This window comes from Palaemon carinicauda, chromosome 3, assembly GCF_036898095.1.
Source record: "Palaemon carinicauda isolate YSFRI2023 chromosome 3, ASM3689809v2, whole genome shotgun sequence".
NCBI lineage: Eukaryota > Metazoa > Arthropoda > Malacostraca > Decapoda > Palaemonidae > Palaemon > Palaemon carinicauda.
Genome location: NC_090727.1, coordinates 162,802,995 through 162,817,994, shown reverse-complemented (window position 1 = coordinate 162,817,994; position 15,000 = coordinate 162,802,995). Strand labels below are relative to the sequence as shown.

The window sequence follows — 15,000 nt, the reverse complement described above, 5'->3', positions numbered from 1 at the left end:
TGTGCAAAATTAGATTGGCATACAACTAGGCTACAGTTTGCTATCATACATTACGAAAATGAATACACAGGAAAACACACGTTGCAAATCAAAATATATGGATAACATCAAATAAATTAATTCATGTCAATAAACAGGCTATCACAGTATTAGCTAAAGAAGATGTAAAAAAAGATAATGAAATGGAAAACATATTGATAACCCAGAAATCATGCTTATAATGAGAAGCATTGTTAAAACGTTCTTTTGACGGATTCAGTTTTACTAATATTAGTCATATTGAGGATATGTAACCCTGAATTTCAATTTTTCTCTATTCCATTAAAATATATTGTCAGAAGAACGCCAAACAGGATTTTTTTTTTTTTTAATGAAATCAAAGCAAAATATGATACTTTAAAACCAATCATATTTTAAATCATATCAAAATAAATCACTATAACAAATCCAAAAACCGACTCAACACTCTAATCACTAAAAAATAAAAAAATAAAACATGACCACAAGAAACTGCTAAAAGACACAAATGCAGTTTGACCGTGTCTCTTGTCTGTTTCCCAAAATCTGGACCGGTGTTTTTCATGCCCTTAGCTTATAACTTTCGTCCTCAAGTTCGGACATTTGTCGCGCGGCCTCTTGGCCAACTCTCTTAAATTCGACTTTAAAAGCTTTACCAACAATGGCCATCGGGCCAGGGCTGACCTGCGCCGCTCTCGGCGGCGAAATAAATTCGTCATATTTCTTTTCCGCTTTTGATTTATCGGTGACGTTGTGGGGGAGATGAGGAGCAAGGATGTTCGTGGGTCATAATGTGAGAGTTTGAGGTACTGTATTCTGTTGTAGATATGGGATATATTTATATAATGGATGCTTAATCTGGCATATACCTGTATATATATATATATATATATATATATATATATATATATATATATATATATATATATATATATATATGTGTGTGTGTGTGTGTGTGTGCGTGTGTATACTGTATACATATATGTGTGTATATATATTTTTGTATACTGTATATATATATAAACAGTATATGTATATATATACATATATATATATACACACACACACATATATATATATATATATATATATATATGCGTGTGTATACTGTATACATATATATGTATGTGTATATATATTTTTGTATACTGTATATATATATATATATATATATATATATATATACACAGTATATGTATATGTATATATATATATATACATATACATATATACACATATACACAGTATATGTATGTATATATATAAATATATATGTATGTGTGCATGTATGTATGTGTGCATGTATATATATGAATATTATGCAGTAAGTAGTAGTTGCTGCTGATTGAAGGAGGTAGTAGAGGTAAGCTCTGGGAGGCGGGGTGTGATATTGAAGTCGGCAAACAACTTCATAAACTGTGTTTCTTTGATGGAATTCGAAAATAAAAGTCAAGTTATACTCAAGGAACATAAGCGTCTGGGTAAGGGTGGGGGGAAGAATGGTAAGTCTTCATGTTTACCTTTAGTTCTAATCATGGGGCTAAGGCTCGAATCCCTGGCTGGGTTGAAGTACTTGTAAATGGAATTCAACTATGGGGTCTCTGATGCTATGGCAGAAGGAATTTGATATTGAGACATGGATGAATGGGTTAAGATTGGCCTCACCTAGACGGGGACCACGGGCTCTTGCCAATTACTAGCAGCCCGTAAGTGGGATATAGATATGAAGGAGATAAGGTCATATATAAAGGATGAGGATAGGATGGAAGGAATGGATCGAGAGCGCCATGACGACCGTGGCAGGAGTCCGAAGCTCAGTAGAGGGGCGCATTACATTTGCGCGAATTGGGCGATTAAAACTGGGAACGTTTGAGCGCCGGTAGTTTTTACAACTAGTGATTAAACTTACATCAAGTTAGGGGGGGATTGAATCTCAAGCAGTTTTAAGAAAAAGGGAAAAAGAAAAAACTAAACTAACCCAGCCAATTCTCTTAGTAGTAACTGCAGTCAATCCATGAAAACATTACCTTCAGCAACTAAATGTGATCAGAATTACTAATTTCTTATGTGCATATGGAAAGTTTGATGAAAATCAACATCTTACAATTAACTTGTTCAAATTTCTCATTACAATTCTGTTTTTCCTTGAAAGTCATGCGCGGTAATGTAATATATGGTTGCGCGCAAAAGTAGTTGTTTTGGGGCTGAATTGTAATGGCAATGCATCGGAGTAGAGGCGCCACAAAGCAAACATGGTTCCCAAACCCGGATCCTCTTTGGTCCAGGATATATTTGATTTGTTTTTCTTATTTCAGCGATCCCAAAGAAGGGAATGAATATCAAGAGGTATTTATGGCTTATATGAAAGTAACGAGTGATAAAATGTATCATAAAACAGCCTTATGTTACTTACCAATCATCTATAATGATGAAAATGGATTGATTTCAATTCAAATTTGATAATTGAACACGGCAGAGTCAGATTAAATTCTTATTTCGGTTTTTGGTAGTCTTAATTCTTACCATAGTATTTACTCTACATTAAGGGTCGATTCCTTGGTTGGGCAGAAATGCTTATTATCAAATGAATATTCCCATGGTTCTGTGATCCCGTTCAAGAGGGAATTTCATGTGGATAGGTATTTGCAGATTATCTGAATCTACAAATATACTGCAGTATATATATATACTGCATGTATATATATATATATATATATATATATATATATATATATATATATATATATATATATATATAAATGCATGTGAGTGTGCGTATGTATGAGTGTATAAATGTTATTTTAGAATTATTGCATAACAAACCTCCAAGAACAAAAAAAAAAATGAAAAATTATCTCTCTGAAGTAAATTTCGAAAGCCAGGCTTCAAAATGCTTAATCTTGGGTCATATCTCACGTCAAAATTTTCCTTTTTCAAAAATATTCTTGTCTTTGAGACCCACCGGGCATCTGGACGCTGGAAAGAAATGGAACACAAGTGACAGTATATCTTAAATCAATAAGCTTAAGTTGAAGAAACACAAATAAAAGTCAGAGTTCAAAGACGACAGCTAGATTTTTTTTTTCTAATTACCTTTCCTCTTCACTTACCTTTTCCTTCCATTCTCAGATGCTATAAAGGAAAGAAAAAAAGGTTCAATTAATCAAGTCACGCCTTGCTAAAGACATATTCAAATCACTATCTTCTCCTCCTCTTCCTCCTCCTCCTCCTCCTCCTCCCCCTCCTCCTCCTCCTCCTCCTCCTCCTCCTCCTCCTCCTCGTCAAGAAACACAAATTTTGGCGTCGCCGTGTCCTATGCAAATGAATCCGAGCGGGAAAATTGCTTCCTCGTCGTTGATTTTTCATATTCAGTTCTTTTGTGAGTTTAGGATATTTTATCAAAGACATCTCCCGGATGATATACTTCATTTCACAATCCTGTCACAAATAGTTAGCGATCTCGGCCAAGAGACAATCCTGGAAAACAGTTGAGCAATAAGGTATGAAAAATCTTGCAGGTGACGTCATCATTTGCCCCGCTCTCTCTCTCTCTCTCTCTCTCTCTCTCTCTCTCTCTCTCTCTCTCTCTCTCTCTCTCTCTCTCTCTCTCTCTCACACAATGTATTTGATGTGTTCTTCGTCTTTGTAGTGGATGAGATGTTATTCAGTAATTTTAAAAGTTCCTAAGACGTTACAAAGATGAAATTTATTGGAAGACATTAATGACTTGAGCCTTTTTGATTACGAAAATGGAAAAGGAAAACAATTAATTATTTAGCAAGACTTGGATAGAAGATACTGTATTGCAATGCTAAGGTTTAGCGTTTTCCTTTGTTGACCTGTGTGGGTACAAGTTTCATGAAAGTCAGTGGTGGATTATAGTGATGTGCTTATGGTCATTTAAACTAGACACAGGTCACATGTTTGAGTAGTAAGTTTTTTTATAAGTACTTGATCTTATACTTTAAGGAAGCATTCTGGGTCCATCATGCACACCTAGATAGGTTGAAGGTAATTTGCAGAATATTTTTATATAATAACTTGGAGACTTTTGTTTCTAAAGTTTTTTTCTGGCATGAATTTTTAGTATGACAATTACATATTTCAGGACTACCTAGAAGAGCCAATTACTGTTTTAAGGTTTTCAGTTTTATCATAGGTCATAATAGTAAGACGAGTTTGTATGCTTCATTTTGTTTGTTAAATGGTGTATTTGGAAAGCATAATAGATGGGCCATGGACAACTAGTGGTATATTAAGAGGCTGCCTTTTCCCGATCTGTTCTATTATCTTTCTTTTGGATATTCATTTTCAAAACCATTGTTACTATCCTCCCTTCAGTTGAAGTGGCTATCCTGGAGGTTACTTAGGTGTCGGCTCCACCATATTGAACGGTATTACCTGACATTTTACCTTTTCCAGTGGAATGAGTTGCTTTATATATAGTCATATACATATTGTCTTTTTTATCATTATTGTTAAATTTGTTTTCAAGTATGATGAGACCTTTTGTTGCTTTTAATTCAATTTCTGTCTGGAGATACGAGCAAAATCCATGAAAGTTCGTCCTAGACTTTGCAAGTGTCATGTTGCAATATTCATGGACTACATTGGAATATTAGAGGCCTTACAGTGGCCTCCAGACAGTATGATATTCTGTTATGCTCAGAAACATTGATTTCTCAAATGAGTCACTTGTCTGAGATACAGGTTTTAAGACACCAATAATTTTGAAAAAGGATGCCATACCTAGGGCAGGGGGAATGGCGGTTTTTATTAGGAATGAGTACCCTGCTATGGATCCTTCTATGAATGTCGATATCATAAGATTCAGGTCATAAATCTTTGTGGTAGACATCATAACTTTTATTTGTGATCTATCTTTTGGAATCCAGACATGGATGGTTCTGTCTTTGATTATTTCTTACCACTATAGCTAAGATACAAGATGGTAGAAAGGCTTCTTTTGTGCTTGTTGGTGATATCAACTCTCACAATGGGGATTGGCTGAAGTGGTTAAAGCTTCTCCTAATGGTTGCCATGGCTTAAGAGCTTTGAGCTTCGCCTCTAGATCAAACTATGAACAAATCATGTGTAAAGTTACGCACAAGTCTGATAACTGCTTGGTTCTCCAGTTGGAACGTCTGATTATGTCTTGGTTTCGTTAGTAATTAAGACTGAGCAGCATGTCCCCGATATGTCACTCTCATGTAAGATATAAAATCTCGAGCAGACTAAAATACTGTGGAATTTTGACTGATCTTTTGGATTTAAATTGGTCATAATTGTATAAAAGTGTCGAGCATGCTGTTCTCTTGAATGATATTTGATAGGCGTTTCCCTTCTTTTGTGTTGAAATACCAAGAAACATGGAAGGTTACCATTTTTGGAAGGTTAGCAGATCAGATTTGTCTTGTAATAACAATACTCCTCTGAAAGATTTCTGGTACAACCAAGGAACATAAGTGGTGGGCTACCCTTGAATCTATACTCTTTTGTGTAGACTTAACAATACCTCCTTTACTTATACTAGATGGCTCTGTCAATTCCCTTTCCAACGGAAAACGAAATCTCTTTGGCTGATGTATTTTACAGTAAGCAGATTAATGAGAAACTTGATCTTCCTCATTCCTGTTTTTCTGAGGCTAGATTAAATAGTTTAGCTTTTCATTCCCGTGAAATGAAAACACTCTTGACAGGCCTGGATGCTAATGGAGGTGTAGACCCAAATGGACAATTTCCTTTGTTTTTTATAGGGACAAATTTGCAAGAAATTAATTTTGCACTTGTTGGAGAACTGGCAATGTTACTTCATAAGGTAAATGTGTTTAAGGTAGGTCTAGCCTTGCTGATTGCTGCTCAATTTTCAGCAGCAATCAGCAAGAACGTCTTTTGACAAAACTTCTAAATAAGTACGCTGAAGGTTCCTTAGTTTGCAAACTCAAGCAGTTGGGAGATAGAATTTTTAAGTAATTGATTGCAAAGAGTTGTTGTTGATGGGCACCATAGGGTGTGTAGAAATTAGATATCTGGTGTTCCTCGGGGTAGTGTTTTGACCCATTACTATGCATACTAAATACACATATGTGGTTTGGCTTAGAAAAAGAGCTTGTTGCATATGAAGATGATGCTACTCTCTTTGCATGAATTACATCTGAAAATAGATCTAGGATTGCTTAATCCCTTAATAGGGATTTAGCTCAAATTAGTGCATGGTGCAAATTATGGGTCATGAAGTAGAATCCTAATAAAACTCAAAGAATGATTGTAAGTAGGTCGAAGACAGTGGTTCCTCAACTTCCAGATCTCTGCATTGATAGTATTTCATCAACAATATACAACTCCTTTAAAATTTTAGGTGTTATTCTTTATTGTAAATTTACTTCTGAGAAGCAAATTTGATCTGTTTCTTCTTCAATTGCACAAAAGTATTGGTTTATTGAGAAAGTCTTTTACGATTTATGTTGATCAATCTATCTTGTGGAAAAGTTTTAATTATTTCTTTCTACCTTGTTTTGAATATTGCTGGATCTTTAGCAGCTGAATTTCATCCTAATTTGTTGGATAAACATTTGCTGCTCATTAAATTTCTTATGCCTGATCTTGATATAAATATCTGGCACCATCTTCCACTTAGTTCTTATGCATGTTGCATAAAACAAATTTTTTTTCATAATTTTCACTATCCTCTGCATTCAGATCTTCCAACACTATGCTATCTTGTACATAGCACTAGTTAATTCTATTAGTCTTGCCTCTGCAATCGTGATTCCACACTACACAGTAATCTAAAAGTTTTATTCAAGCTCTGGTCAGGTTATGGAATGATTTTCATGATATGTTGAACAGGTTGATATATGTAAGTGTCTCTTCATAGTTTATATATATGACCAATCTATTTAAACGTTTTTACTGATCTTAGATATCTTATATTTTTTTCATTAATTTCCTTCTAAAGTGTATTTATTTCCTTATTTCTTTCGTCACTGGGTTATTTTCCTTGTTGGAGCCCAAGGACTTGTACCATCCTGCTTTCTCAACTAAGGTTGTAGCTTAGATATTAATAATAAATCTTAACTATAATGAATAGTAATCAGGACTCGTGTATTGTTTAGACATTTTTCATCTGTCATGTTACAGGCCCCAAGCGCAGAGTTTGCTTAAGCTGCATATTTCACTTGTGAAGCAGAACAGTCTTCCCTGTGTAGTAAACCTAACCAAAGATTTTGTAAGACTTTGTTTTTACCATGTTTTCTTAGAGTAGGTCACTTGACCTTGTGCTACAATCCTGAGACTGCAATTTTAGACAGTAAATAAAAACTGTGAGTTAGAGTACTCCTACTACAGCTTTCTTGGCCCCAGCTATTGAAGCATTTTTAGTGGGTCTTTTTATCGTTATGTGGACACATTGTCTGTTGCTTATTCATGTTTGTCTTGCTATTGAACAATGCTCAGTGTATGGCCTTTCTCCTGTGTTCTCAAGGTTAGATTTTATTTTTTCTCATCATGGATATCTAGATTCAATATATTGCTCAGCCTAACCATTGATCCCTGTTTCCAGGGCATCTCTTTTTATCATGGTTCCATTGACTAGTCAAATTTTTTTAGCGAGGCAGATTTGCACCGACTCGCAGGGGTGCCCTTTTAGCTCGGAAAAGTTCCCTAATAGCTGATTGGTCGGAAGTATTTTTGTCCGAATACTTCCGACCAATCAGCTACCAGGAAACCTTTCTGAGCTAAAAGGGCACCCTTGCGAGTCGTTGCAAATCTGCCTCACTAAAAAAAATTTACTATCAGCACATTGCTTTTTGTTACCAAGTTTGCAATTATCATGCTACCTTCAAAGTACCGTTTGGGAACATTCATATCTTACCATGGAACCCCAGGCCGAGTAGATCGCATGATCAGGGAACAGCATCGCGTCTAGGAACACCCAGGATCCTCTCCAGACGAAAACGACCAAGGACCCGGTAACCACCACTGTGAAGACGGTGTCCAATAGGAAGTACCCGCACCGCTCCCTCTGTTGGAGAAAAACGGGATTAAGTCAGTGATATGAGTTTTTTGCCCTTCTGATATAGCGCAATGACAGAGATACTCTAGAAAAAGGATCATTATTAACCATGCATATATACTGTATATACTTGTATATATATGCATATATATAAAGTATATATATATGTATATATATAGTAGATATATATATATATATATATATATATATATATATATATATATATAGTAGATATATATATATATATATATATATATATATATATATATATATGTGTGTGTGTGTGTCTGTATATGTATATACAGTATATATATATATATATATATATATATATATATATATATATATGTGTGTGTGTGTGTATATATGTATATACAGTATATATATATATATATATATATATATATATATATATATATATATAGTAGATATATATATATATATATATATATATGTGTGTGTGTGTGTCTGTATATGTATATACAGTATATATATATATATATATATATATATATATATATATATATATATGTGTGTGTGTGTATATGTATATACAGTATATATATATATATATATATATATATATATATATATATATATATATATATATATATATATATATATATATGAAGTTTGTACTTTATACTACTGTTTTTAAATTATATTATGAATATTTCCGTCAAGCATTCAATAGTTAACTTCGAACATAACCAAAGTGGATAGACAACAAATTATCTTTCAAAGAAATATCCTAGAACTTTATACCTTTTAACTACCGATTCGCTATGTACTTATCACCTGAGACTACATATCAGCGTTGTTCATTCGTGAAAGACGAATTCAAAAAGATAGTCTGAAAAACTCCGAAGGATACACACTTGGCCAGGTCTCCATGGTGCGACTCGCTTAAACCTTCCACCGAGAACTCATTTCCGATATCGGACCGTCTGTGTGACCGGATTTTTGAAGCAAAGAAATAAATGACGTTTCGCAATTTCCTAGGGATGGTTTGACCCCACAAAAAAAAAAAAAAAAAAAAAAAAAAAAACGGTGACACGACTACATACAAAAGTTAGTCATATGTGGTATAAGATAATTTGTATGTATGTATGATATACCTTGTTACCTTCATATTAAGATTTATTGTTTAAATGATACAGGCATTTTTTCATAATTTTGACCATCCTCTGCATTCAGATCCTCCAACACTATGCTATCCTGTACATAGCACTAGTTAATTCTGTTAGTCTTGCCTTTGCAATCATGACTCCACACTACACAGTAATCTAAAATTTTATTCAAGCTCCATTTCAAGAAGGTCGTGAGATAGGATACTAAAGTAAGATTTCATACTGTTAGATAACTTTGAATCCTCCTCTTTCTCCCCGTTATTCCTATATTAAGGGGTCAGTTCCCTGATGCACCCTCTAATAGCAGCAGGACCGGTTTATAATTTGGCAGAGGTTTTTACGATCGCATGCCCCTGCAGTCATTAACCACAGTTATTAATGGTGGGCCATCCTTTGACTAAGTACTACAACTGCAAGGAACTAGTTTCAACAGTTATTGTCAGTGGACCTAGCCTTTTGCTAGAAAGCAAGACTACAAGGCAAAAGATGTCCTTTTAGTCGCTTTCTACGACACATGGTATTCTTACACCCCTACCACAGGACGAGTAAGATTAGATAAAAAAAGGTCATAAATATTATTTGTATTATTAAATTGATTCAAATTATTATTATTTTTAAAATTATTAAACTCTTGGTAATCTAATACTACTATGCACCTGACAAGGACATCGATCGTTCTGGGTACTCATGAGTTAGGAACGAAAAAAAAAAAAAAATCCGTCAGGCTTTTTCTGCGTTGCACCATTTCTCAATCGCTTTTGTATAAACTTGTGCCTTGAGCCCAAACATCGGAACTTCACCTTTCGTTTTATAGCCCTTATTGTTAAGAACAGGCCGCAGGTTTTGCTTCTAAAGTGTGCATTGAAAAGCACCTTGGATCAAACAAGGTAAAACTTTTGTTTAACTTATAAAAGGAAAAACTTTGAGAGAGAGAGAGAGAGAGAGAGAGAGAGAGAGAGAGAGAGAGAGAGAGAGAGAGAGAGAGAGAGAGAGAGAGAGAGAGAGAGACCCTTGAATTATATTTGGAGCAGAAAGAAAAAAATGACGTTAAAGGGCGATGGTATTTTTGAAATAATGGTTCAGGTAAAATTCTTGTGAGAGAGAGAGAGAGAGAGAGAGAGAGAGAGAGAGAGAGAGAGAGAGAGAGAGAGAGAGAGAGAGAATGATGAATTTTGATATGAGGTTTTATCAGATATATGTACTGTATTTGGAATAGAAAGAGAAAAACTACGTTAAAAGTAGATGGAATTTCTAAAATATGAGTTCAACCAATTAAAATTCTTGAGAGAGAGAGAGAGAGAGAGAGAGAGAGAGAGAGAGAGAGAGAGAGAGAGAGAGAGAGAGAGAGAGAGAGACTTAAATTAATTTCTTATATGTGGTATTATCATATACGTATACTATATGTGTAAAAGAAAGATAAAAATGCTCTTAAAGGGAGATGAAAAATCTAAAATATTAGTTCAGCCAGGTAAAGTTCTTGCTAGAGAGAGAGAGAGAGAGAGAGAGAGAGAGAGAGAGAGAGAGAGAGAAATGGACTGGGACAGTCAGTAAAGGTCTGAATAATAGCCACCTCGGGGGTATCACCTCCCGTCGAAGATATATGGATATCCGAAGGATAAGTCGGGGGGGGGGCGTCAATTTGGTCGTATCTCCTGTAGATCCTGTGTGTGTATTATGTAGTCCATGGCAGCGGTAGACGAGAATTATGGGACATCACGAGGCAATAATTTTGCGGGGTCAAACCCCATTATTTCATTGATAACATAATCTCTTGAGGCCAAATGTAGCAGCCAGCCTCAGTTCGGCTGACTTTGAAGGATTTCCTTCACATTCAGAGGCTGTAATGCGATGTCAAGATTTCGGTTCGTGTTTGTTTATTTAGTGGGACGGATTTTGTTTGGTTTGGATTGTTGGTGTGTCAGTAGCTTTTATAGTTTATTTATTTATTATTATTATTTTATTATTATTATTATTATTATTATTTTATTATTATTATTATTTTTATTATTATTACTTGCTAAGCTACAACCATAGTTGGAAAAGCAGGATCCTATAAGCCCTAGGGCTCCAACATAGAAAATAGCCCAGTGAGGAAAGGAAATAAGGAAATAGATGAAATATTTTAAGAAAAGTTTCATCATTAAAATAAATCTTTCATATATAAACCATAAAACCTTGAAAAATGTGTGTGTGTGTGTATTTATATTTATATATAAATATATATATATATATATATATATATATATATATATATATATATATATCAATTGTTTTTAGTATTTTACTTGTTCAGAAATACGTATTTTATGGTTGGGATATTCAAGGCAAACAAATGAATATAGCAATATATGGAACAAAGTGAGTAATAAGGGCCGTTAAGTATAACTTGAAACAACGTATCATGAAATTAAATAAACTCACATATGATTATTCACGTTTTCTGTGTGTGAATATTTAAACAAACAAAAAAATATTCACTAGAATTTAAAAATCATAGTAAACTTGGTAAAAATTATTTTGCTAATCTAAAATATCATTAATAATGATGTAAAGAGCATCGGTTAGGTTTCGTCAGTCGTATATATCTTGAGATTTTAAATCAATATTTCTCCATTCATCATCAACTACTTCACACTTCGTAGTCTTCAGCCATATAGGCCTGGGTCTTCCAACTTTTCTAGTGCCTTGTGGTGCCTAGTTGAAAGTTTGGTGAACTGATCTCTCTTGGGGAGCATACCATATCCTTCGGGCTTACAATTAGCAGCATCATTTTGATTTCATAACCAATTTCGAAGGTTTGAAAGAAAGTTTATATTCCATTTCAGCATGTAATGAATTTCATATAGCTTTTTTTTTTCTTTTAGAGAATTCGATTTCAACAGCATAACTTCAAAAATAATCTTAAACCATTTATTTCGAAACACTCCATGCCATTTTTACGATATATATATATATGTGTGTGTATATATAATTATATATATATATATATATATATATATATATATATATATATATATATATATATATATATATATATATATATATATATAAATACTTCAGGTCACGCTCAGGTCTCCCCGTCCTTCGGGCAGGGAGAGAGGGAGTATTCATACCCTGGTGAGATGGGGGTGCATGTGTGTGCATATCCTTCTAAATATTTAGCCGTCATTGTTGACGGCTCTGATGCAATAGTTAATAAATCTTTCAAAATATTGAATTTTTTTATCAAAATTCCTTGATAACTAATTCTTAATTCGTTATTTTCGAAGTTATATATATATATATATATATATATATATATATATATATATATATATATATATATATATATATATATATAAATTAAAGTAGCGTTGTATTCTTGCGCCGCAACTACCCTCATTCCCATTCCTACTCATTCCCATTCCTACCTCGATGGGAATCAGATAATGGCATTCCTCGACTTCGTAGCATCTTACACAATCAGTTTAATGTCCGGGTTAGTCCTGGAATCACTCCTAATCCCCGCAAATTGGATTCCCCTCATTCCCCTTAAGATCACCGACTGGACCATGCCATAAATTAGCGAAGGGTGGAATGATTTTGCGATATCCGGCGGTCGTGAAAGAATGTTTTAGCCAAAGAATATAGATTACCTTTAGCTAACCCTCTCATATTTCATGCAGGGTTTTGGTATTGGCAGGACAAATCGACAAGAAAGGGGAGCGTTGATAAAAAGAGAGAGAAATGAGGGTGGAAAAAAAAAAGAGAAGAGATGGCTGGCACGTGGAGACAGATACACAAATAGACAGATAGATGGTGAATAGTTAAATTGCCCTTTCTAAGCACTGCAAAGACAAGTTCAAGTAGTATTTAATTGGTGAGTCATTAACTAGATATAAAAGATTCTTTTAAGAATGTTTTAAGCAGGTCTCTCTCTCTCTCTCTCTCTCTCTCTCTCTCTCTCTCTCTCTCTCTCTCTCTCTCTCTCTCTCTCTCTCTCTATATATATATATATATATATATATATATATATATATATATATATATATATATATATATTATAATGTGTGTGAGTGCATAGTGTGTGTGTTTGTGTACGTGAATACACATACATACTGTGTAATGTACAAAGATATATACTATTCTCTAAATCAGTTCCCTATCTTGAATGTAGATAGATGGTTGCAGATACAAATTATGTTGCAAAAAATTGAACTCTAACAAAGCGTAGGTCTAGGAAAGTGACTCCTCAACATCCAGATCTCTGCACTGACGTTGTCGCTTGAACAGATCATTTAAAGTTCTAGGTGTGATTCTCTATTACATATTTACTTTTAAGAAACAATGCTGTCTGTTTCTTCTTTTGCACAAACAAATAGTCTATTGAGAGAGTCTCTTTTAAGATTTTCGGTGATCAATGTATTCTGAAGAAATATTTTAATTCTTTCATTCTGCCTCGTTTCGAGTATTGTTCTCCTGTCTGGTCTTCAGGTGCTGAATCTTATCTTAATTTGTTGGATATAAACTTACGGCATATTATTTATCTTAGTCCTTATGTAGATGTAGATTCTAGAACCGTTGTTCTTCTAGTTCTTTGTGCATATATCCTAAGATTTTTCCAAATTCAGGTCATCCATTGCACTTAGGTCTTACCACCCAGTACCGTCCTATACACAGTACAAGGTATGCAGTTAATTCTAAATGTTATGCCTTCTTCATCATAAGGCTCAATACTACAAATTATTCTAGAAATTTTATCCCATCTATGACCAGATTCTAGAATTATCTTCCTAATCAGTGAGTTGAATCGATGGAACTTCAGAATTTCAATCTTTTTGCAAATTCTTTCCTTTTGAACAGTTTGTCATAAGTCTCGTATTATAATTTGTATATGATTGATTTACTTAAACATTGTTATTGATTTTGAAATATCTTATATTTATTCGTTTCTTACAAGATGTTTAGTTGCTATTACCTTATATCTTTTCCTCACTTTCAATGTTGGACCCGTTGGAATTTTAGCATTCTAATTTTCCTTCCAGGTGCAAGGTTGTAGCTTGGCTATTAATAATTATATATAGGCCTATATGTATGTATATATATATATATATATATATATATATTTATATATATATATATATATTTATATATATATATATATATATATATATATATATATATATATATATATTTATATATACATATGTATGTATGTGTGAATATTGCCATGATCAGCATAGCTGGAATAGTCAGGGCCACCTACACTAGTCTGGTTTGCTTGGAGCCATCAGACTAAAGTTTCCTACCATCACCAGTCCGTCGTGATGGGAATTACCAAGCCCCAGACGGGACTGAGGACATGTCTGAGGGTTTTGTCCTTCAGTGGAGTAGAAATGGCGGTATTTATTGTTAATGTTGCAATATATATATATATATATATATATATATATATATATATATATATATATATATATATATATATATATATATATATATATATATGAGAACAGCTAAGTCATGAGAAAGTAGTGATGAATGAGGCAGGAAAAGAATGAAGTAGGAAAAAAATGAAAGAAGGCTATTCGCCATCTTTGAAGAGGGGACAGGAGAACTGGAGTGGTAATATGGTGGTGTGTCAGACCGAGTATCAGCGCCTCCATAATTCAACGTAAAAATCTCTTCACAGTCTTGTAATTCCTTTGAAGGCAGTTGTTGGAAAAGTGTAATAATTCTTCTCTCTCTCTCTCTCTCTCTCTCTCTCTCTCTCTCTCTCTCTCTCTCTCTCTCTGAAAGATATTTCGCTGGGATTCGCGTCTGAAAATGACTAAAGTTTACTTTTTTTTTTTTCGTTTTACC

General features: G+C 33.8%; 1 protein-coding gene across 1 annotated transcript in view; it reads right to left on the bottom strand.

The window, feature by feature from the left end:
* Positions 1-15,000, bottom strand: part of fusl (fuseless) — a 307,560-nt gene that overhangs the window by 18,830 nt on the left and 273,730 nt on the right. Inside the window, exon 2 of the mRNA XM_068371092.1 lies at positions 7,892-8,041. Within this exon, the coding sequence (XP_068227193.1) occupies positions 7,892-8,041 (150 nt within the window). The remainder of the gene's footprint in view (positions 1-7,891; positions 8,042-15,000) is intronic.